General features: G+C 42.1%; 1 protein-coding gene across 2 annotated transcripts in view; it reads right to left on the bottom strand.

The window, feature by feature from the left end:
- mtch2 (mitochondrial carrier homolog 2) overlaps positions 1–23,405 on the bottom strand; it is a 51,072-nt gene that overhangs the window by 13,221 nt on the left and 14,446 nt on the right. For both annotated transcript variants that reach the window (XM_088991749.1, XM_088991751.1), the window contains exons 3-4: positions 9,867–9,973; positions 9,330–9,356 (exon numbers count right to left, since the gene is read on the bottom strand). In XM_088991749.1, the coding sequence (XP_088847875.1) occupies positions 9,330–9,356; positions 9,867–9,973 (134 nt within the window). The remainder of the gene's footprint in view (positions 1–9,329; positions 9,357–9,866; positions 9,974–23,405) is intronic.

Raw genomic sequence — 23,405 nt, 5'->3', positions numbered from 1 at the left:
AAACAAAATGAAACTTGAGGCCATGAACAAAACAGAAGGAAAAAACTAATAACTCATTCACTGCCAAACGTGCAAAAGTGCCAGGGCTTTTGTCATTTTCAGTCAAATTCCAGGACCCACAGAATACAGTGATACCTCAGTTTACAAAAGCTTTAGTTTCCGAACTTTTCGCCTTACATTTGTTAAATTTGAGCGTATAATCTTGGCATACAAACTAGTTTTCGGGAAACACACGGAGCGCCACAATGGCTGGCGGACGAGTTTTTGGTGGAAGAACACCAAACCACACGGTCGAACTGCGCCACAGTAGCTGGCGGACTAGTTTTCCACATCCACTTTCTTTGTGTGCATTCAGTGCAAACGTGGTTTGTTATCGAGTGTAGTACTTTTGTTGTTGTTGTTGGTTTTTTTTTTTTTTGGGGGGGGGGGGGGGGGGCAAAAAAGACCCCACCACAGGCTAGTGTTAACCCGAAGAGGGCACAAAAGAAAATTGCGGTCGAGCAGAAGCAGGAGATCGAGAAAGACGAACAAGGTGTGCATTTGTGTGACTTAGCGTCCCAGTACCAGTATGCTAAGTCAACCATTGCTACCACAAGGAAGCTATTAAAGATGCGTGTGTTGCTAACGGTGTTTCCGTATTGTCTAAGTAACGGTGTTATGCCATTTGGAGATGTGTTCTTTACTGTTTGAGCAGTGTGGTATGGTTTGTGTATTTTGGTTGTCATGGTAACTTCGAACGAGTACATGCCGGTAATGAGAAAGCAGAGTCATCAATTGTCATCAGCTACAGGCACATGTGAATTTCCTTTTGTCTGCTCTTCAAAGAATCATCCATTTTTTCCCTTTTGCTCAGGCAACGCCTGCAAGTACTTCCTTTAATGCACCAATAAGTTATATCCTGGATTTCTTAGACGGTTGAGATGGCTAAGACACATCCTACCTACAGCTGAAATTTGCATACTCGGCACGGCAGCCAATAAGAAGCCTGCTTCGCGCCTCTGACTTTCCCGAGCGTTATAAAGTCGAGCATTTGCATATCATTTTCCAAAGTAGGTCCACAGAACCTCAATCTCAGAAAATTCAAAAGAAGCTCACAAAATTTATGAGGCTACAAAACGTAAACGTACATTATCTCGTGACTGTAAAGTGTACTTGAGAGTTTTGAAAGACGCTTAGTGGCATTTGGCAGACAACGCAACACAAAGATTGCATTGCGCACCAGTGACTGGGCAAACGTAAACTGCAGCATAATCTTCAGCAAGGGATATTTACCGTAAATTAAGCAACAGAGCAATTGTGGCAGGTACATCCTTAATTATAAAAATCCTTTATACTTTGCAACAATGTTTCTTTTTTGGCGATTAGTCATCGTTTTATGGTGTTTCGAGTTGTGAAAAATGAAGCAGGAAACTTTATGGCCCGGCAGGCAACTTTTCAGAATTGTCTGCCTTGGTGTCCGCTAATTTTTGTCATGCGTTTTAGACACGTTTTAGACATGCGTTTTTACCATAATTTGGACAAGTTCGGTGGGCCGGATTAAAAAGCCTAACGTTTGTGGCTCGTGCGCCGTAGTTTGCCCATATCTGTTCTACCGAATACTTCCGGGTTGAGTGAACGCTGGCGCGTCTGGCTGCTGCTGCTCATCCGCAAAAAAACGTAACCTGTGACAGTAGTGTTCTTGAGAGTTTTGAAAACCGCTGTTATGCGGCGAGACAGCAAGCAGGTGGAAAAAAATGCTAAAAGTTCACTTTATTTGAAGTCTCAATGTATGTCGGTTTTCGGCCGACCACAGGTAACACTGCTGTCCAGGCTGTCCTTTCTCCTTCTTCTTCCTCCCCGAAGTGACTTCCTCAGTCTGGTTTTAAAGGTGGTTCACCTGAGCTTCTGGCCAATCAGGTCCCAGCGGCAATTGGCCATTCCCAGGTGGTTGCAATCACCTTCTCAGAGACAATTAGTGGTCGCCCGTCTCTACTGTTTTGGATGGGGAGAAATGTGCACCTTTTCTCCCATCCAAAATCCAGAAAACACCAAATTATTCAACATTACTTTTGGCATCATGACATAATTCACACCGTCACCTCAGAGTTCAGACATTCTTAGTTGTATTAAGTTCATCCTGTCTACTTGATATCTAATTTAAAACAGATTCTTATCTTAAAGACAGTGTATTGTCTGTGTTCAAATACCTGACATGTTTCGGCGTCTACTGACTTGCCTGTCAGATCTGACAGGTAGGTCACGCCCCCATAGCAACACCAGCTGAAAATGGCGCGTCACAACAACACCCATGACACTCTGATGAAGGCGGAAGTAGATGCCGAAACATGTCAGGTATTTGAACGCCGACAATACACTGTCTTTAAGATAAGAATCTGTTTTAAATTCAGACATTCTTGTCAAATAATCAGCAATAACATTTTTTTTGTTTGTCAGGGCAGAGAATATCATATGTGATGTATTCTACTTGTCACAGTGTATGGGCCCTGCCACTTTGCCAGTAGCTTACTTGGTCCTGTAGGTAACGATATTAACACCTTCTGTCCAGGGTGCCAATCTCTCCCTGAGAAATTATTGCTGTTATTCTCGCTGGAGATCCTCTTCCATCTTCTGATGTTCTGCATCTTCTGTTTCTTTCTGGCATTCTGGGTTTAGAAACCATGGGAATTGCAGCTTGACTTGGATGAGGACACTATGGAGGTTGGGCATATGTTAGGTAACCCAACATGGAAGTTTCTTGTGCCGGAGGAAGGTTTGTTGGCCTGGATGTTCGAGGGTCAGTGTTTTGGGGCTGCGGTTTTAGAGGAGGATAATGTTGACTCGATCGACTATCAAATGTCCAGTCTTGCTTGTCGTGGCGCATCTGATCTCTTCATTGGTTGATCTGTTCAATCAACATCCCCTCTCTATGTTGAGAATATTGCATGACATGTCTGATTTCTTTCACCAATTCCTCATCAAGTTGAGCTCTGCTTGTACTCACTGTCTGAGTCTTGGGCTTCACCACTGGTTCCATCTCACTCTGCTCAGTTCCATCCTTGGCTTGGCAACTGTCAGATATGAGGTCTTTGATCCTCTCTACAAACCCTGTGGTGTTCTCTACGTGATATTCTGTGTTACCAACCAACGGAGCTAAGATGGGTTCTCATATTGAAACCTGAGGAAACATTGGCATCTTACGATGTGACTTCTCTCTTTAGATCTGTCCCAACCGCAGCAGCAGTCTCAGTGGTGAGGATGAGACTGCTGGCGGACATTTCTCTGCATGAAAGAACCAAACTTAAACCGGACCACATCTGCCAATTATTGGAAATCTGCCTTAATACTATGCATTTTCAATTTAGGGAGACATTTTACAAATTCATGGTTGTGCCATGGGCTCACCAGTTTCACCCATAGTGGCTAATCTGTACATGGAAGAGGTGGAGAGACAGGCCCTCACATCCCTCCTGGGGACAAAACCTAGACACTGGTTTAGATATGTGGACGATACTTTTGTCAGAATTAAAAAAACAAGATATTCAATCCTTCACAGATCACCTCAACTCGGGAGACATCAACATTAAATTTACTCGTGAGGACATTAAAGAGAACCAACTAGCCTTTTTGGATCGTAGAGTAATTATAAAAGAGGACAGAGCGCTAAAAACAGAAGTCTTTAGGAAGGCTACGCACACTGACCAATACTTACTTTTCAATTCTAACCACCCTTTACAACACAAACTAGGAGTTATCAGAGCCCTCCAGCATAGGGCTAAACTAATACCAACGTGCGTCGAAGGCAGAGAAAAGGAGTCAAAACATATCAGGAGAGCACTCACTAACTGTGGGTACCCTCAGTGGTCATTTAACAAATGTCAGAAAGAAAGAATAGGGAATGGAACCAAAAATTCTCAAGATACAAAAAGGAGAGGAGTAGCAGTACCTTACATTGCAGGAGTTTCTGAAAAATTACAAAGAGTCCTTTGGCAACACAAAATTCCTACTTATTTCAAACCGATAAACACTTTAAGGCAAAAATTAGTGCATCCAAAAGATAGGCTGGCAAATGAAAAACAAATGTAGTTTATTCAATACATTGGAAGAATGAAAATTGCAAAGAGCAGTACATTGAGGAGACTCAACAAATTCTCAAAAAGACTATAAACATCGCAGGGATAGTACTAGTGGGCCTCAATCGGCAGTACATATGCACCTAAAAGCTAGCAACCACTCATTTGACGACAATGAGGTTAAAATGTTAGCGAAAGAACATAGATGGTTTGAAAGGGGAGTAAAAGAAGTGATTTTCCTAAAACAACTAAATCCTTCTTAAACCCGTTTGGTGGCCAGTCGTTAGTCAGAACGATAGGAACTATCAGTGGAGCAGATGCAGGGAGTAGCCCTCTGCTCCCCCCAACCTGAGAGCAGGGACCTATCATAGCAGAGTCCGGCACCGCCAGGTCTGGACAGTAGGGATATATATATATATATATATATATATATATATATATATATATATATATATATATATATATATATAGCGCCTAAACTACCAGTAAGACTCTAGTTTGCTGACGAAGTTTCTTGGATAAGAAGCGAAACGTCTGACCCCTTCAAAGAAGTACAGATGACGGCTGAAGAAACCTTGATGGACCACTCCTGTACGACTGAGAGCTTACAGAGACCAACAGCAAGCTAGTGCTCGTAGTGGAGGGGAACTTTTCCTCCATTCAGTAAACACGTAAAAACATTCTGATGCTGTTACGGTAAATTAAACACAAGTGCAGTCACAATATACTAAGACACTTAATAGTGCAAAGCAATAACAATAATAACTCTAAAGCGATAGCATAATAACTGTTGTTCACGCGTTAATGTCCATATGACCAACTTTGTTGAACTGTAAACACACAAAGGAAACACGTAAAGCTCACTTCATCAGTTCATTCGTCATCTACAAATCCCTGAAATTCTTCTTCCGTGTCCGAATTGAACAGCTGGGCGAATGCGGCACCCAACACGCCCGACTCCGTCTCATCCAAGTCGTCATTCATGGAGACAGTGTCGCTGTTGTGGTCTGGCACTTCAGTGACAATTCATGCATTCCTATCAGCCCAGGCATTTACAATCTACTGTCAGATAGTGGTGCATGTCGTTCGGCGCTGTCTCCCGTCTTCTGCATCCACCGCTCCCACTCAGTTCGCAGTCTAGCTTTGAATGCTTTGTTGACGTCGTTTTATATATCCCCAGCATGCACCGCACACAACTTCTTCTACGGGGTAAAATGGAATCGCGGCTGCTTACCGTAGTTGCGAGACCTGTTGCGGCTCAATGTTGATCCATATATGCGGCGCACCGGATTATAAGGCGCATGGTCAGCTTTTTAATAAAATTGAAGGCTTTTAGGTGTGCTTTATAGTGCGGAAAATACCGTATATATATGATTTGTAGCTGTCCATCATCTACGATGATGATGCTGCTCGTCCCAGGGAGGGGAGATTGAGGGTGGGCACATACAAACACACACAAGCACGCACTTTCCTCTTCCTTTCATAACTTTGCTGCAGTGAAATGTAAATTTCTCCACTCCGAGAAGAATAAAGGTACATCCAATCCAATCCAATCCAATATAGCCTATGCACCACCTGTAAATACTTCAAACATATGCACACTTCTATAAATAGATTGTTTTTGTTCTGTGTTTGTGGTTCTGAATCTGATGTTATAAATCTAAATAAATGTAGTTATGTCATCAGGCGTATTTTTTATTTTGTTGTTTCATAGAAGGAAACTGTCCAGCTGTTTGAGGTGCCACTCAAAGTTTAAAAAATGGTCCTTGATCACCTTTCTGCTTGAATTTGCTTCTTTGCAGAAAAAGCTCATTTTCTCTGCTTTTTGGGGAAGAATCGGGCATTTGGCCTGAAACTGCCTGATTTTAACAGCCGATATTCCCAGAACCAAGAACCAGCTAGAATTTATTTTCTGACGAAAGAGAGTCTAACATTTCTAACACTGTGTTGAATGTTTATGTAGTCCTAAAAGTCAATATTCTGTGGGCTCTGCAATTTGAGTGAAAAACCCCTGACACTCGAGTGGACACATTTTGCACGTCTGGCAATGAATGAGTTAATAGCTCTACTTTCCTATTTTTTAAATCTTGTAAGGTGAAAAAGAATGTTAGAAACTGGACTAAAGGCTTCATAACACAGAAAGTTCACAGAAAATAATGCACACCTAGGGTAGCAGAATTTATTTATACCGTTGACTAATCAGAAGCTGGTGACTCTTTCCCTCCGTTCCACTCCACTTTCAATGATCACTAAAATTGTAGCCTATGCGATGAACAAATTGGGTTTTATTTATATCAATAGGTTTGAGTGTACGCTGGCGTGTTGTGCTGCCGCTGCTCTCCAGCATAACCTTTTATTTTATGCCACCATTGGATTATATTTTTCTCACCGATCTCATCCCGTTCTCATTTTTGAACCTTCAATCGATCATCGCTACCGTTTGATTGATATTAGTGATCACTTGTTGTTATGCATATATGTTGTATTGCATATTCCCAAACTCGCCATTATAGCCGTGGAGGGGGCCTAGCTATTTTTTTTTAATCGTGACATATGGAAAGTCCTCCCAGTCTCACTCCCTGAAGCATGTTCATTTGAATGCATTGCACGCCAAATTTCTGTTCCAACTCCCACAATTCTCACCACTATTTACCGACCCCCCAAACCACACTGACTTTTTAAATGAATTTTGTACGATTCTCACACACCTCTCTTCTCTCTCTCACCAAATATAATTATTCTGGGAGACTTCAACACACACATGGACAATCCACCTATTCCTCTCACAATTGACTTCACTTCTTCCCTCGATAGCCTTGGCTTCAGCCAACTTGTGGACTTCCCTAGACACACAAAAGGACACACAATTGATCTGATTTGCTGCTCTGGATTGACTCCCTCCCTCCAACTGCACAGCTGTTGAATTCCCAATAACAGACCATTACCTCGTTACATGTAATGTTTCCATCACACTCCACCACCAAAACACCCCGTATTATCAACTTTCGTAGCATCAAAGGCATCAACCCTGACTCCTTTGCTTCAATGTTTGCCTCATTATCTCTGGACACAAGCACCTCTCCTGACAAATTGGTTTCCCGCTACAACTCAGACCTCAACGACATTCTCAACACGCTCGCTCCTGTCAAATCCCGCTCTATTTTATTTACTCATTCTACACCCTGGTTCAACGCTCTTCTTCGCTCAATGAAATCGAAAACGCTTTCAGCTTGAAAGACTATCGAAGAACCAGGGTCACTGTTCACAAAGGCATGTACACTGCTCAACTTTTTCACTACAAGAACTGTATCTCTTATGCAAAATCACAATATGACTCTGGACTCATTGACTTAAATGCTGGAAATACTCTGGCTCTCTTTTCTCTTTATCACAAATTCATCCAACCACCTGTATCTTTCCCCCTCACTTTTATTAGTCTGACACCAGCAATTCGCTCCTTTTTTCTTTATTGAAAAAGTCTACAAAATCCACCAGCATCTTCGCTCCTCTGTACCCCTCCCCCAACCTTTCTACTCCCTCTCATCTCTTATCTTCTTTTGATCTCACTCATCCCTCTACGATCTTGAAACTCAAATAAACCGAAGAATTCTTCCTGTCAATTACATCCCCTCCCAACAGTCTGGTCAAATCCTGCTTGCAATCTCACCTTCCATTCATTTAAGCCATTATTCACTCCTCACTATCCACAGGAATCGTCCCTGTCTCTCCCAAAACGGCAGTTGTCACACCAATTCTTAAAAAGCCTGGCTTTCATCCCAATGACTTAAAAAACCTTCGCCCCATATCTCACCTTGCTTTTATTTCCAAAATCCTTGAAGAAGTTGTATACTCCCAGCTACACTCTCACCTCTTCCAGAATGATCTCTACGAACCATTCCAATCTGGTTTCCGCCCCCAACACAGTACTGAATCAGTTCTCTTAAGTCACGAACAATCTTTTTGCAGCTGACGCCGGCACATCCTTCTTGACCTCACCACAGTTTTTGACATCATTTCTCATGCCATCCTCCTTGACAGACTTTCCTCCATAGGGACCATTGACACACCCCTACGCTGATTCCACTCTTATCTCTTTGGCCGCTCTCAGTTCATCAAAATTAACTCCTTCACTTCACAGTCCTCTCCTGTATCTTCTGGTGTGCGCCAAGGCTCTGACCTGGGACCCCTCCTTTTCATCACCTACCTTCTTCCCCTTGTAATTCTCCGTAAATTTGGTATACCATTTCATTGCTTTGCAGATGACACCCAGCTCTATCTCTCCAGCAAACCAGACGCCTCTCTTCCACCTTCTTCTCTTTCACTCTGCCTCTCTGAAATTAAATCCTGGTTTACCCATAACTTCCTCAAACTTAACAGTGAAAAAAAAAACTTAAATTCTCCTTGTTGGTACCAAATCCACCTTGAGCAAAGCTAACAGTTTCTCCCTCCCATCAGGTCAAAAGCAGAGGTGTCATCCTTGACAGCACACTATCTTTCTACTCCCATATAAATAACCCGATCTGCATACTTCAACCTATGCAATATCAATCGTCGTCGCCCATCTCTCACCGCTCACACCACTGCTATCCTTGTTCATAGTCTTCTCACCTATCGGATTGACTATTGCAATTCACTCCTCCTTGGTGTCCCTCAGAAACTTCTCCACAAACTTCAACTCGTCCAGAATTCTTCAGCCCGGATTATCACCAGAACCTCTGCTCTACTGGCTACCGGTCAAAAGTAGAATCAACTTTAAAATTATTCTTTATACATTTAAAGCTATCCATAACCTTTCCCCCTATACCTATCTGACCTACTTCAAATTTCTATTCCCTCTTGTTCCCTCAGATCCTCTTCCTCCCCCCACCTGTGTGCCCCCCATGCCTGTCTCAGCACGATGGAGGACAGAGCTTTCAGCTGCTCTGCCCCCAAACTCTGGAACTCACTTCCTCCCGACATTCGGAATATCGATTCTCTTCCCACCTTAAAATCCCATCTCAAAACCCACCTATTTAAAATTGCATTTTCTGTGTAGCACTATCTCTTGTTTCTATTTATAATTGTATTTTATTTATTGTATTCTGTTTATGATTGTATTTTATTTATTTTTGTATCCGTGCTTTTCTGTAACTGTAGTGTCCTTGAGAGCTTTGGAAGGCACTTGAAATAAAATGTAGTATCATCATTATCATTATCATCATTATTATTATTATTATCAAATCGGAATCACACCGCAAATGCAATGTTGAGCCCAGGCTAATGGTATTGAAAAATTCTTACCTCAAGTGCTCCATGTTCATGACATTTCTGGAACAAAATTGAAAACAAGACACCACAATACATTTTCAGAGACACACAGACAAAAATATACACACGCTCCTCAACTTACGAATCTTCGAGTTACGACGTTACGGTACATATAAACATTTTTACAGGGGTTTTTATGAGGAGGCGAATGTCGATGCTAAACAAAAAGTAATGGCACGTAATTTGTTAATTATGTGCCAGCAGCTTCAGTAATGGCTTAGTGAAGACCCAAGGATATATGTCGTCGTACTGCAGTAAGTGTGAATTTATTGTAAGACTGTTAGAGCGTCTGTTTTATGCTTTGCCGTTTGACTTGAAGGACAACAGACACCTCCCGACATAGTTGCATCCATAATTTGAATTGTAAAGTGTCCTCGAGTGTCCAGAAAGGCGCTTGTAAATTAAATGTATGATCATTATTATAATTTGTAAAATCAGCTTTTGTTGTTTGTTGTCCCTCATTGGATTGATCATTACGTTGTGGCTGAACAACCATTCAGTCGAGCATACCTGCACAATTTTACTATGCACAACAGTGCCGATGGAGCCCGCACAAAGCCTTGGACCAAGCCCTTTGAAGAGACCAGCTTTCCCATCAATCTTGATGATGTGTTTTGCTGAAACATCAAAGAAACAAAACTTTTGAAGTAAAGCTTGGAAAAGTACATCAATAAACGAAAACGAAAGTACGAAAAACATGGATGAGAAGGTTTCTTCAGCCGTCATCTGTACAAAAGTGAAGGTTTCGGACGTTTCGCCTCCTATCCAAGAGGCTTCGTCAGCGAACTAAAGTCTGACTGGTCGTATCGGCCCCATTTATATATCCCTAATGTCCAGACATGGTGGCGCCGGACACAGCTATGATAGGTCCCTACTCTCAGGTTGGGAGGGGCGGGGGACCCCTCCCTGTGGCCCCACTGATTGTTCCTACATTCCTGACTAACGATTGGCCTATTACCCCCACTGCCCCCGGTATCACCTCATCAGCATAACGACCCTCATCAGCATTGCGAAAGTTGCCTAACCTGTTTTGCCTGAGCAGGCTATTGTATGAACGATCCAAATTGAACCTCACCCCACCAGACCGATTTAACGAAGGATTTTGTTGTTTTATAAGAATCGCTTCTTTTACGCCCCTTTCAAACCATCTATGTTCTTTCGCTCTAACCACCCTTTACAACATAAACTAGGAGTTATCAGAACCCTCCAGCATAGGGCTAAACTAATACCAACTAGCACTGAAGGTAGAGAAAAGGAGTCAAAACATATCAGGAGAGCACTCACTAACTGTGGGTACCCTCAGTGGTCATTCAACAAATGTCAGAAAGAAAGAATAGCGAACGAAACCAATAATTCTCAAGATTCAAAAAGGAGAGGAGTAGCAGTACCGTACATTGCAGGAGTTTCTGAAAAATTACAAAGAGTCCTTTGGCAACATAAAATTCCTACTTATTTCAAACCGATAAACACGTTAAGGCAAAAATTAGTGCATCCAAAAGATAGGCTACCAAATGAAAAACAAAGTAATGTAGTTTATTCCATACATTGTAAGAATGAAAATTGTAAAGAGCAGTACATTGGGGAGACTCAACAAATTCTCAAAAAAAGACTATCAACATCGCAGGGATAACACTAGTGGGCCTCAATCGGCAGTACATTTGCACCTAAAAGCTAGCAACCACTCATTTGACGACAATGAGGTTAAAATCTTAGCGAAAGAACATAGATGGTTTGAAAGGGGCGTAAAAGAAGCGATTCTTATAAAACAACAAAATCCTTCGTTAAATCGGTCTGGTGGGGTGAGGTTCAATTTGGATCGTTCATACAATAGCCTGCTCAGGCAAAACAGGTTAGGCAACTTTCGCAATGCTGATGAGGGTCGTTATGCTGATGAGGTGATACCGGGGGCAGTGGGGGTAATAGGTCAATCGTTAGTCAGGAATGTAGGAACAATCAGTGGGGCCACAGGGAGGGGTCCCCCGCCCCTCCCAACCTGAGAGTAGGGACCTATCATAGCTGTGTCCGGCGCCACCATGTCTGGACATTAGGGATACGAAACGTCCGAAACCTTCACTTTTGTACAGAAGACGGCTGAAAAAACATGGTTGTCTCTTCAGAATTCCAACACAACAACTTCATATTTTATAATCATGCATTGGACCAACAGGGGTATAGATCGCAAGAACAACAACTACTTTAAAGGACAACCGACACCATTTTTTTTAGTTCCTAACCGATACAAGAAAACATACAAACACATTTTATAGCATCTAAAATACCCAAAACACAGGCTGATATTTTTAGTCAAACGCAAAACACCAATAAAAAGGACTTAGTTACCCAAAACTGGCACTAATGAGCTCAAAAATGGAGAGATTCAGAAAGTCCCAAACCCAGTTTGTGACGTCTCGTCAGGAAACTCCTTCGTAAACTGCCTTAGCTCCAGAATCAAAACAATGGCTTCAGAGGTTTCAGATTCAGAAAAAGATCTTTTCTTGTTACTCATCCAGTTATGAATATGATTCAAATAGTTCTGAAGAGGAAAGCATAAGTGTTTGCGATCGATTAAAGAAGTCCTTCCGTATCATTTCGAGCCGTGTAAGCAAAGCGACAAAACTGGTGACGGACACGACATATGAAGCTCCGTGAATAAGCAATATAGCATCAACATGGGTGATATGTGGCATGAAGGACACGAATAACAAACAATAAGGTACAAGATGTCAACATCAACATCAGCAGTAAGTCAGAATCATTTCCAGTGAGGGTTGAGCTCTGCCAAGGCTGCCCTTTGTCACCGTGTTAGGGTTGTTGTTTTTAGTTGTCACACATTTGCTTCAGATACATTGATGCAATGAAGAATGCTTATGCTTATAATAAAAATGCTCATACATGTAATTCACCTTTCTTCTTCGTCTTTCAAGTCCCCACTTAATCATTCAAGTAACTATACATTCAATGTTGGGGTGAAGTTCTTAATGTGTGCTGTGAAGATGGTACTATTCAGGAAGGAATGGAGGGAAAAGCTGGTGGGATGTTTCACCTCGGCTAACCTTCAACGACTGGATGGCAGAGTGACCCAACTGTCGGCCAAAGGTGTTCGGGTATGTTCCAAGTGCCACAAGACCTTTGGTTAGAGTAAAATAATGTCTTCCTTACGAGAAACTATCTACCAAGGCCAGTCATTGTAATAAAAGGGAAGGGTGTAGGAAGATTGTTTTGAAGAGGTGAGAACGCTGTATCCTGTCTTGTCTATTCTCCTTGCAAGTAAAATAAATCAACAGAAACGTCTTCCATCCTTTTTGTGTGAGTTTCAATTCTTTCTTAATTTCAACTCGAACCCACCGATTCTGTTCACAACTTTTATGGACAGAATTTGTAGGCGTAGCCGAAGCGTTGAAGGGTTCCGTTTTGGTGGCCTCAGTATAGCATCTCTGCTTTTTTCAGATGATGTGGTATTGTTGGGGCTTTCAAGTAGGGCTCACCAACTCTCTCATGAGCGTTTCACAACCGAAAGTGAGAAGTGAATCAGCACCTCCAAATCTGAGACAATGGTTCTCAGTCGGAAAAGGGTGGAGTGGAGATCTTTCCTCAAGTGGAGGAGTTTAAGTATCTGGGAGTCTTTTTCACAAATGAGTACGAGGGAGCGAGAGATCGACAGGCGGATTGGTGCTGCGTCTGCCATGATGCGGACTTTGTCCCGATCTGTCGTGGTGAAGAAAGAGCTGAGCCAAAAGGTGAAGCTCTCAATTTAACAGTTGATTTACATACCAACTCTCATTTATGGTCACAAGCTATGGGTCGTGACCAAAAGAATGACATCCCAGATACAAACGGACGAAATAAGCCTTCTCCCAAGGGTGTTTGGGGTCTCCCTGAGAGATAAGGTGAGAAGCTCGGTCATCCGGGAGGGGCTCAGAGTCGAGCAGCTTCTCATCCAAATAATAATAATAATAATAATTAGCAATGACATCCTCATTACCCATGTATCAATATCCTCACCATCACACTTCTGGATGTTTCCAAGCCGTTTAAGTCTGCCCTCTCTCACTTTTCACACAAAACATCAAACTTTGCTGTGTTTGTATGTTTATAACATAAGTATGTGTAAGCTCTCAGTCGTACAGGAGTGGTCCGTCGATGAGAAGGTTTCTTCAGCTGTCATCTGTACTTTTTGAAGGTGTCGGACGTTTCGCCTCCTATCCAAGAGGCTTCGTCAGCGAACTAAAGTCTGAATTGGTCGTATCGGCCCTATTTATATATGCCTAATGTCCAGACATCGTTCATACAATAGCCTGCTTAAGCAACACAGGTTAGGCAACATTCGTAATGCTGATGAGGTGAGACCGGTGGGAGTGGGGCAAATAGGCCAGTCGTTAGTCAGGAATGTAGGAACAATCAGTGGGGCCACAGGGAGTGGTCCTCTGCTCCCCCCAACCTGAGAGTAGGGACCTATCATAGCTGTGTCCGGCGCCGCCATGTCTGGACATTAGGGATATATAAATAGGGCCGATACGAACAGTCAGACTTCAGTTCGCTGACGAAGCCTCTTGGATAGGAGGCGAAACGTCCGACACCTTCAAAAAGTACAGATGACGGCTGAAGAAGCCTTCTCATCAGCATAATAATAACACACTTCTAATCGTAATCATCCGGGTCAATCCTCACGAAAAGCTCGGCATCTTCATTTCCAACACTTCGATCTCTGTTTCTTGTCGTTTGATGAGTTTCAGTCTCAAATGCATGCATTCAGGGCTAAACAACGTGATGCCCTCAGGCACCTCTCGAGGAAGTAAGCAGCCCTTGGACCTGTTCTAAATGTAGCTATAATAGGGGAATTTTGATTTTATAGGGATGCTGTATTAGTGATGATTACAAAATAGAAACAAAGAAAGAAATTTATAGGAATACATGTTGCATATTTGTTTCACAATTGATGTGAAAAGTCATTTATGTTAGTGCTGGGGGATGTGGAATTGTGGAGGATAGTGTCTGATTTAACTACACTTGCAACTGTAGTTGCCCGGCCAGTTTCACATATCTCAAATTCAACTTCACACAAAATTATATTAACACATGGCTACTATTGTGCTGGAAGCTATAAGTGCTGGAAGCTACTAAATTAGTCCGCATTAATTTCACATTGGTTTAAAGGACAATCGAAGCCTCCAGACAAGTTGTGTCCATAATTTGTAAAATCACTTCAAATGACTTCTACTGAGCGTATTTTACACAGATACCACCGCATATAGCTATATTTTACATTTTAAGACTCACGCTGAATATTCAGGAAGTCTTGTTTTCGAGTTGATGACGATCCCCACGTGATGTCACGTTTGGATCGCCCCTGACCGAGAAAGTAACACACAATGCATTTTGCGGTATTTTGTTTGGTCTGAAAACTTCGTGTGGATGGCGAAGAAGGAATTAGAAGGAAAACACATAAATAACACGATGGTGTATCGTTGTGTGTTGCACCAAGACAACTATTTGATATTCACAAAATTCCCAGCAGACAAATCAGCCCATTCCCAACGGAGCTTGGGCGCCATCTTCTGCATTTTGTGGGTGCTACATTGCTGTCATTGACCGCTCCAATTGATATGGGAGAACTCCTTTAATCGATTGCAAACATTTATGCTTTCCTCTTCAGAAGTATTTGAATCTTATTCATAACTGGATGAGTAACAAGAAAGCATCTTCTCCGAATCTGAAGCCATTTTTGATTCTCGAGCAAGGCAAGACGTCTTGGCGTGACGTCACGAACTGGGGGCGGGACTTTCTGCAAATCCAATATTCGCAACTCAATTTGTTGCAGTTTTAGCACACTTTAAGTCATTTTATCGGTGTTTTGCATTTGACTAAAAATATCAGCCTGCTATAAGATGATGCGATAAAATGTTTTTCTGATGTCAGTTAGGAAACAAAAAATGGTGGCGGTTGTCCTTTAAGGTTTATTGATCAGCATTTTAACCATTAATTTAAGCTTTTAAGTAATTTACAATGATGTCTTTGCTATTTTGTGCCCATATTTCTTCCTCATTGACTAAATTCAAGCACAAGGATTTTTTTCTCCACTTCAAACGAACTTGAGCCAACACGTCTGTGTAAGCTCTCAGTCGTACAGGAGTGGTCCATCGGTGAAAAGGTTTCTTCAGCCGTCCTCTGTACTTCTTTGAAGGTGTCGGACGTTTCGCTTTTTATCCAAGATGCTTCTTCAGCGAACTAAAATCTTACTGGAAGTATAGGCCCTATATATATCCCTACTGTCCCTGCTAGGTCCCTGCTCTCAGGTTGGGGGGAACAGAGGACTAATCCCTGCAGCTCCACTGATAGCTTCTATTGTCCTGACTGACGACTGGCCTGATTGCCCAATTGGCCCTGGTATCACCTCATCAGCATGACTAATCCTATGTTGCATAAACAGTCTATTGTACGAATGATCCAAATTGAACTACACCCCACCATTACGGTTAAGGGAAGGATTTTGCTGTTTTATAAAAATAGCTTATTTTACTCCCCTTTCAAACCATCTATTTTCTTTCGCTAAGATTTTAACCTCATTGTCGTCAAAGGAGTGGTTGGTAGCTTTTAGGTGCACATGTACTGCCGATTGAGGGGCACTAGTATTATCCCTGCGATGTTGATAAAGTCTTTTTTTGAGAATGTGTTTAGTCTCCCCTATGTATTGCTCTTTACAATTTTAATTTTTTTACAATGTATTGAATAAACTACATTACTTTGTTTTTCATTCGGCAGCCTATCTTTTGGATGCACTAACTTTTGCCTTAAAGTGTTTAACAGTTCGAAATAAGTAGGAATTTTGTGTTGCCAAAAGACTCTAGTTTTTCAGAAACTCCTGCAATGTAAGGTTCTGCTACTCTTCTCCTTTTCGTATCTTCAGAATTGTTGGTTTCATTCCCTATTCTTACCTTTTGACATTTGTTAGAAGACCACTGAGGGTAACCACAGTTTGTGAGTGCTCTTCTGATATGTTTTGACTCCTTTTCCTCTACCTTCGACGCTTGTTGGTATTAGTTTCGCCCTATGCTGGAGGGTTCTGATAACTCCTAGTTTGTGTTGTAGAGGGTGGTTAGAATCGAAAAGAAAGTATTGGTCAGTATGCGTAGCCTTCCTAAAGACTTCTGTTTTTAGCGCTCAGTCCTCTTTGATAATTACTTTACAATCCAAAAAGGCTAGTTGGTTCTCTTCAATGCCCTCGTGAGTAAATTTCATGTTGATCTCTACCAAGTTGAGGTGATCTGTGAAGGATTGATTTTCTTGTTATTATGACGAAAGTATCGTCCACATATTGTTATGTCACGAGAGGCTGGGTCCTGGAGGGGAAATACATTCCACTAAGATGGCTTCACCCAGGGAGAGTTTTTTTGGCCCCATCTGGTGGAAGGCAGCAATCCAAACTCCACACCTGTGGCTGATCATGTCTTGATTGGCATGCATGGCTTTTAAGGCCAGAGAGCCTCTGAGTGTGCGGCCGGGGAGACAAGCTCCATTGTTGTGCTCTGTGGAGAAACACGAGAAACTGATTGCTGCATGGAACTCGTCGCCAGTTGGGACCATACGATGGAACACTGGATTTGGACCCTTGCTAAAGATGGCTAGGCTACCTAGGAAGGACGTCAAGAGGGGTGAGGCCTAGAAATACATGGGAGAGAACCCCATCTTCAGTTTTACCTCAAAAGAGACTTTGTTGTACTTTGAGAATTGGAAGGGACGCTATTCTTGCCTTTTTTTTTGCTTGTGAGTTCCCCCTGAAACCCTTTATTAAAATCTTTGTTTGCATTCAAACCTGTCGCCCATTGCACTCTTTGTCCCGCCCCGCTGAAAGCTAGCCTCTCATGACATTAAAATATTTAAACCAGTGTCGAGGTTTTGTCACCGGGAAGGATTTGAGGGCCTGTTTCTCCATCTCTTCCATGTACAGGGTAGCCACTATGGGTGAAACTGGGGAGCCCATAGCACAACCATGAATTTGTTTGTAAAATTTCTCCCTAAATTGAAAATACGTAGTATTAAGGCAGATTTCCAATAATTCGCAGATGTGGTCTGGTTTAAGTTTGGTTCTTTCATGCAGAGAAACGTCCGTCAGCAGTCTCGTCCTCGCCACTGAGACTGCTGCTGGGGTTGGGACAGATGTAAAGAGAGAAGTCATATCGTAAGATGCCAATGTTTCCTCAGGTTCCAATATGAGGTCTTTGATACTCTCTACAAACCCTGTGGTGTTCTCTACGTGATATTCTGTGTTACCAACCAACAGAGCTAAGATAGTTTTTAAATATTTGGCTACATTGTATGTAGAGGAGTCAATGCTACAAACAATGGGCCTGAGGGGGAACCCTTCTTTATGTATTTTTGGCAGGCCATAGATACACGGCGTGGCCTGTCCCAGGTATAATCTAAAATACATCTGTTTGTCTATATGTTTTCCTTTCTCTAACTTTTGGAGACCGTCTATCATTTATTTCTTGTATCTATTGGAAGGGTCCCTTCTTAGTGGCTTATAAGTGTTAAAATCACTGATTAACCTATTTATTTCATAATCCAATGTGTTGAGAAGAACTGTACACCTACCCTTGTCTGCTGGCAAAATAGTCACATTTTTATCTTTTTGTAGAGTAGTTAATGCCTTTCTCTCTTCTAATGTTATGTTGGACGGAGGTGGTTTGGCACTACTGAGAAGGGCTGATATTTTAAAGCGTAGATCATCTGCCTCTGCATACGAAAGTTTGTTATTTTTAATAGCCGATTCAGTAGCTGTGATGTAGTCTATTGTAGGTATTGCCCTAGGAGTTACAGTGCGAACTCGGTTTACGAACACCTTACCTTACGAACTTTTCGGTTTACGAACGTCAAATTTCTGAAAATTAAACCTTGGAGTACACACTACTTTTTGCGATACACACGCACCACGTCTGGCGGAGTGATCTTCAGATCTGGCGGAGTGATCTTCGGATATTCGGCGGAAGCACACGACCGAACAGCGCTCCAGCCGGCGCACCTTTCTACACCCCCTCTCTCTGAATTCACACGTCGATCGCCTCCGAGGAGCTTTTTGCAGATAATTTTACTATTATGGGACCGGAAAAAAAAAAACACCACAGGCTCGTGTTCTGCCGAAGAAGACACAAAACATAATCACCGTCGAGAAGAAGGAGATCCTTGAGAAACACAAATGAGGTGTGTGTTTGTGGCGTTGCATGTGCACACCGCGGCGGTCATGTGAATCTCAGAGTGACACATCTCTCCCGGTGTGTGTCACTTCCCTGAGAGTAATTTTCTACGACCATTCTACAAATAAAGAGCCCGGTACCGTCCTTTGCCTAAAAGCTCTATACAAAGGCGTTATTTAGTCGATGCTTTCACGTGACTAATGACATCGAAATTGTCACGTACGAGTTGACAGCTGGGGCGGGGCCTCCGCTTGCGACCTCCGCCAGCCGAAGAAGACACTTAAATTTAAATTCATTTCAACGAGTCGCTGTCACCTCACCAGTGACATGATTACAACACCTCGCTGTGTCTTGTGCTGGCAAGTCCAAGAGTTTGCTTTGTCCGAGGTGATTGTTAGTTAGTTTTTTGCTTTCTGGGATACCGAGTGTGCCATTTTATTTTGCCTAGCTTGACAGGCTGGACGGATCACCCCGCCCACCTTCTTTTGTCGCGTTTTATTCCGCGTCCGTGGAATCATCGGACTTGCGCCTTTTGTTGTAATAAAATCTCTGCCAGCACCTACGGGACTCGAAGTGGATGCAGATGACATTGAGGAGCTTGTTGCTGACCATAATGAGGTCCTCAACACAGAGGATTTGATTTGTCTTCAAGAGGACAAGCAGAAGCAGGCCATTCAGGAGTTGATGTGCAGGCTTTTATTGAACAGTTCCATCCAGAAAAGGCTATGAGAATCATCAACATGATGAATGATAATGTGATGCCTCAGTTTCGTAAGATCTTACAAGTCAGAAAGCAACAGGTGTCAATTAAGAGCCATCAGTGACCATCACAAATGTAAATAAAGTGATTTTATTATACGGTGCAGTGTATTTCTTTCATTTCCAATACAATAGCACATTTATTATACGTGGAATAAGGTATGTTGTGTGTAGTTTTAAGGCGTATTTAGTTGAAATTATATTTTATGGAGACCTGGGAACTGATTATTCTCATTTTAATGGTTTCCTATGGGAAAAAAATTGGGATACACACTTTTCGCCTTACATACTCTTCCTGGGAACCAATTAAGTTCGTAAGACAAGGTCTCACTGTACTGAGAAATTTAAACCTTTGGTTAGTGCAGCCTTTTCTGTCCCTGAGAGATCTCCGTCTGAAAAATGTTTGATCCAATTCTCCCTTGAAATCTGCTCATTCCTAATTTTTCTCGTGTTTACCAATGAAATTTACCCTTTTGTCTGTCTTTGGTTATGCTGTGGTGCCTCATGTATCCGGATTTAGTAAATTCACACACTTCCTGATAGATTTTGTGGGTAACTTCAGTTTGTAATCGCTGATAATAAGTTTCTATTTCTGACTGTTTTTTTTTATCTATATGTTAAGTCTCCTAAGTCGCAAATGCAGTATTTTCAGAGTATAATTTTGTTGCATTTTATTGGCGAAATATCCGGGCTCTAGGGGTGCTTGCTTCAAGAATTTAGGAACTAACCGGCTCTCTCTACATCTAAGATTGAATCTGAGGTGGTTCGTTAAGTCAGCTAATTTAAATTAGGAATCAGCAGATTTCAAGGTTTCAATGAGCAGATTTCACATTCTGATCTATTTTTGGTTATGATACCAAAAATTCTGTATAAATTTGATATTTTATTATATTAACACAATTGTGATGCAGTGGTATTCCTCGTCTTTGCCCGATTCTTACATTTTAGACCTAACATTAACTAGTTGCATTAACTAGTTAATGTTAGGTCTAAAATGTAAGAATCAGGCAAAGACGATGAATACGGCAGCATATGGTTTAATCTTGGGACAAAGTGGGGACTGTGGCCCGCACCAAGATGGCACGTGCATGTGTCCGCCGCTCGTGGTGTTGTGGCGGCAAGAGAGCGCATTCATTGGTAATTTCTTGAAGTCTGTTTTAAAACAAACAAATACTTGATAATCCTATTTTAATGTGAAGCTTTTTATCTGCCTCAATGCTCAAGAATGAAACAAATTAAAAGTAAAAATAAGGGTGTTCTGAGCACTTTTAGATGAGATCAAAATTTAGATTAACTCAATCGCAAATTATAATTAATCTCACCCTTTTTTGTCTCTTGGCAGCACAAGTCAATATACAACATGACCCCATTTTCCGAAACTCCTATCCTCAATGGGACAATCCTGGCTGACATTACGGGACGTCACACCTCTTCCTGTTTAGCTGTTTGTTTCATATTAGTGCACATTTCTACTATTCGTAATTATCAAATTGCCTGCCATTTTGCTGTTCCACTTTGGATACACTGTGCTTTAACACTATTCTAGACAAATGTAGTATGTCACCTGAGTGCTTGATTTGGTTCTTTTAAATCGAATCCATTGAGAGTTAAAGGACAACGGACACCCCCGGATAAGTTGCGTCCATAATTTGTAAATCACTTCAAATGACTTCTACTGACCGCATTTTACAAAGATTCCACCGCATGTAGCTATATTTTACGTTTGAAAACTCGCGCTGAATATTCATGAAGTCTTGTTTTCGCGTTGATGCCGAGGCCAGAAGTTACGTCGCAGAGGGAACGCCCCTGACCGAGAAGGCAATACACACATTTTGGGTACTTTGTTTCGTCTGAAAACACCGTGTTGATCGTGAAATTAGAAGGAAAACTCCATAAATAATGCGATGGTGAATCGTTGTGTGGCAGCCAATTGCGGTAACACGCATAAAGAAGGTGTAAGTTTAAACTAAATTCCCAGCGGACAGACCAGCCATTTCCAATAGACCAGAGCATTATAGCGCCAGCCGGAGGCGAACAAGGAGCTCCCGGAAGTGCGCAAATCCCCGCTTGGATAAACATGTCATCCTCTCAGCCTGACAATCGGTAGAAAGTTGCTTCCAGTGGTGAAAGAAAGCAATCGTCATCATAGTGGAGCAAACCGATTAGACAAACATCCAGCTGCCGGAACGAGGAGCTAACCGGAGTTAGCTATGGATAACCGCTGTCATCCTCCCGTGTGTCTGCTAAACGAATGTCAGTAAAATGGCATTCTTCCAACCCAAAGATCATTACATTCTTCAGAACGGAGACAGAGCACTTTGGTGTAGCCCAGGGGTGCTCACACTTTTTCAGCATACGAGCTACTTATAAAAACAACCAAGTCAAAATGATCTACCCACGACAAAAATGCAAAACAATTATTTTCAAAAGTTTTAAGGATTCTTTGCATGTACAATGTATGTTGATGTACCTTGCATAACTGATGAGAAGGTTTCTTCAGCCGTCATCTGTACAAATTTGAAGGTTTCGGACGTTTCGCCTCCTATCCAAGAGGTTCGCTGACGAAGACTCTTGATGAGGGCTGAAGAAACCTTCTCATCGATGGACCACTCCTGTACGACTGAGAGCTTACACAGATGTCTTGCATAACGGAATAAGCCAATATTGCACAACACACATAATAACTACATACACATAACATCATAAATAACTATTAACATTTTTTGTAATTACCTGAGTTTACTTTGATGACTTGCATCAATTGAATTGAATCAGCCAGGGATGCATAGTCCGTACAGTAGCTGCTGACAGCCAGCCTCAAGCACATTTCCAGATGTTCATCATTCATGGTGGAATGGTATTTGGACTTAATGATCTTCATGTAGGAAAAGGCTGACTCACATAAATAAGTGGAGCCGAATAATGCAGTCAAGGTGGTAGCACATTTCCTCATGTTGGGGTACTTTTCCTGTGTGAGTAAGTTACAGGCCTGCCCATAAGCCCTGGACTTCAGCAGTGAGAACACTCACAATCTTCAATGTCTTTCCACATTTGCTGGGTTAAATCCTCAGCCATGGCTTCACAGCGCCGTGTAACTGTATGTCTTGACAGCTGCAGAGCTTTGATGGAAGGAGTCAGCTGCTTCAACGAATGCTTCTTTTACCATCTGTCCGTCATGGAAGGTCTTATTGTTTTTAAAGATGGCGTGACTCACCCGGAACAATGCTTCGGTGGCGGCTTTCGCTTTTGAAGTATATTGAGTGAAAAATGACTGCTGTCCGGACAACTGGGATTTTTGTTCGTCGACCGTTCTCTTTCTCAGCTGGCTTTTCGGCGGGAAGTCAATGTCGTATTTTCCATGAACAGTCCGAAAATGCTGCTCCACATTTTCCCATTCCGTATGAAAGTAATATGTTTTGCCCCCTTACGTGGTCCCGCTTTCTCACTCATTTTGATCACCATATGTTTTAGCAAGGGCTTAAAATCTGAGGTAATTCGCTGACTAGCTTGTAAATTTTGCTGCGTTTAGCGCCGTCGTTTACGCATGCAGGGCGACCTAAAGGTAAAAATTCAGTTCTGAATGGTTGCCCTGTATGTCAATCAAGTGACGGGAGGTTTGATAGGCTGACAAATGTTTTTTTACTGTCATGCTGCGATCGACCAGTACTACCTCCGCGATCGACCAGTACTACCTCCGCGATCGACCAGTAGATCGCGATCGACGTAATGAGCACCCCCGGTGTAGCCGAAAGGACGCTTCGATGACAGTAAAACCTGGTACGTGTATCATTCCGACAGTCAGTCTTTTCTTTGAATTGAAGACGAATGCTTTTCTTGACCCCGTGATTAAATTCTCGATTTGATGTGAATTGCGATTCACTACATTTTTCTTATTATGAACTCCATTGTATAGAAGGCGGCAATTCATACGTCACTTCGCAACTTTTCATCTTGAAAGTTTAAACAACTTTTTGCATGCACAACCATTAAAAAATCTGCATTGACGTTGACATCTTGTAGCTTATTATTTGTTAGTCATGTCCTTATATGCCACATATCACCAAAGTTGATTCTATATTGCTAATTCGCTGAGCTTCAT

Source organism: Hippocampus bargibanti, linkage group LG03 (genome assembly GCF_051943395.1).
Source record: "Hippocampus bargibanti isolate YZ-2025 linkage group LG03, ASM5194339v1, whole genome shotgun sequence".
In the NCBI taxonomy this organism is placed as follows: domain Eukaryota; kingdom Metazoa; phylum Chordata; class Actinopteri; order Syngnathiformes; family Syngnathidae; genus Hippocampus; species Hippocampus bargibanti.
This window is presented reverse-complemented; position numbering and strand designations above follow the sequence as displayed.